This window comes from Egretta garzetta, unplaced genomic scaffold (genome assembly GCF_000687185.1).
Source record: "Egretta garzetta isolate BGI_Z169 unplaced genomic scaffold, ASM68718v1 scaffold105, whole genome shotgun sequence".
In the NCBI taxonomy this organism is placed as follows: Eukaryota; Metazoa; Chordata; class Aves; order Pelecaniformes; family Ardeidae; genus Egretta; species Egretta garzetta.
In genome coordinates this window covers 462336-463924 of record NW_009259598.1, presented here as the reverse complement: position 1 = coordinate 463924, position 1589 = coordinate 462336, and the positions used below count along the sequence as shown (strand labels likewise).

Sequence of the window (1589 nt, the reverse complement as noted above, 5' to 3'; positions counted from 1 at the left end):
ATGGGGACAAGGACAGGGCTGCAGGTGGCCTTTCTGAGCCCCCCTGTCCCTCTGCTAGCCGGGGGCATGCCTTTTGGGGGGGGAGATGAAATGCAAGCCTCTCCCCACCCTAGAGCAGGTCCCAGCTGAGACCCAGCATGCTCATGACCTTCCCTCTCCCCACAGGCGGCTGGCGGGCTGTGCTGCAGCCCAGCTCCTCTCCCCTCAGCCACTACGAGTTCGACGTCCTCATCTCAGCCGGCGGTGGCAAATTTGTCCCCGAAGGTGACAGCAGCGGGTCCCCGCACCCCCGGGACTGGTATGGGGTGGCCGGGTGGGGGCTGACGCCTCTCCCTGCCTGCAGGGTTCAAGCGGAAGGAGATGCGGGGGAAGCTGGCCATCGGCATCACCACCAACTTCATCAACCGCCACAGCCGGGCCGAGGTGGAGGTGGCCGAGATCAGCGGCGTGGCCCGAATCTACAACCAGAAGTTCTTCCAAAACCTCTACAACAAAACGGGTCAGTGGTCCCGGCCCTAGCATGGGGGGTGCCCTGGGGGTTTCTGTATCCTCGAGGCTCAGCCCTGGGATGTCCCCTGTGTGGTGGGGTGCATGTCCCCACATGGTGTCCCCATTGCAGGGGACATTTGGTGGCTGAGCCCAGTGCAGGGGCTCCTCATGGCTCCGGCTCTGCCCCGTGGCTCCGCTCAACCCCTTCCTCATCACCAGGCATCGACTTGGAAAACATCGTCTACTACAAGGACGACACTCACTATTTCGTCATGACAGCCAAGAAGCAGAGCCTGCTCAAGAAAGGGGTCATCCTCCAGGTGAGGAGGGCAGGATCCAGCCCTGGGATCCCACAGAAAGAGCCACCTGGAGGGTGGGATGCAAATCATGGGTGCTGGTTTGACCCTGCACCCCTGGGATGGTGGGGGACTTCAGCAGCCGTTGCCTTGTGCCAGTGTCCTGCGCTGGGGGCTGGGGGCGGGGTGTGTGTGGATCTCCTTTTGGGGAGGCTCACAGTCCCAAGCCCGGTGGCACAGCTTCACCCCTAGATCTGGTTGCACCCAGGCTGGGGGACAAACACCACCTCCTGCATCCCCACCAGCTTCACCCCATCCCCATCCCCGCAGGACAAAGCGGACATCGAGAGCCTGCTGTCCCCAGAGAACGTGAACCGGGATGCCCTCCTCAGCTACGCCAAAGAAGCCGCCAACTTCTCCACCAACTACCGCCTGCCTGAACTGGAGTTCGCCCTCAATCACCGGGACCTGCCGGACGTCGACATGTTCGACTTCACCTGCATGACGCGCTCGGAGAACGCAGCGCTGGTGCGGGAGCACAACGGGTCCCGTCTGCTCATTGGGCTGGTGGGCGACTGCTTGGTGGAGGTGAGGGTCCCCCTTGCAGCACCACCGCCTGCCTCAGTTTCCCCTCTCCCTGCAAGATCTCTTGGTTGCAATATATTCCACCTCCCTGAGCACTTCTCGTCCCCACTGCCTGGTGCACCCCATCCCCAAGTCCCAGCAGGAGGATGCTTTGGTGGGCTTATTCCCTTCCCCAGCCCCACCAGAGATCTGGGAGGGGGGGGGTCAGGGTGGAGGAGC

At 62.8% G+C, this 1589-nt stretch overlaps 1 protein-coding gene across 1 annotated transcript in view; it reads left to right on the top strand.

Annotated features, from left to right (window-relative positions):
• The window catches only part of LOC104125757 (F-actin-monooxygenase MICAL1), a 9354-nt gene that overhangs the window by 2777 nt on the left and 4988 nt on the right, over positions 1-1589 (top strand). The window contains 4 exon segments of the mRNA XM_035893730.1: positions 166-264; positions 344-499; positions 709-809; positions 1116-1373. Of these exon segments, the coding sequence (XP_035749623.1) occupies positions 166-264; positions 344-499; positions 709-809; positions 1116-1373 (614 nt within the window).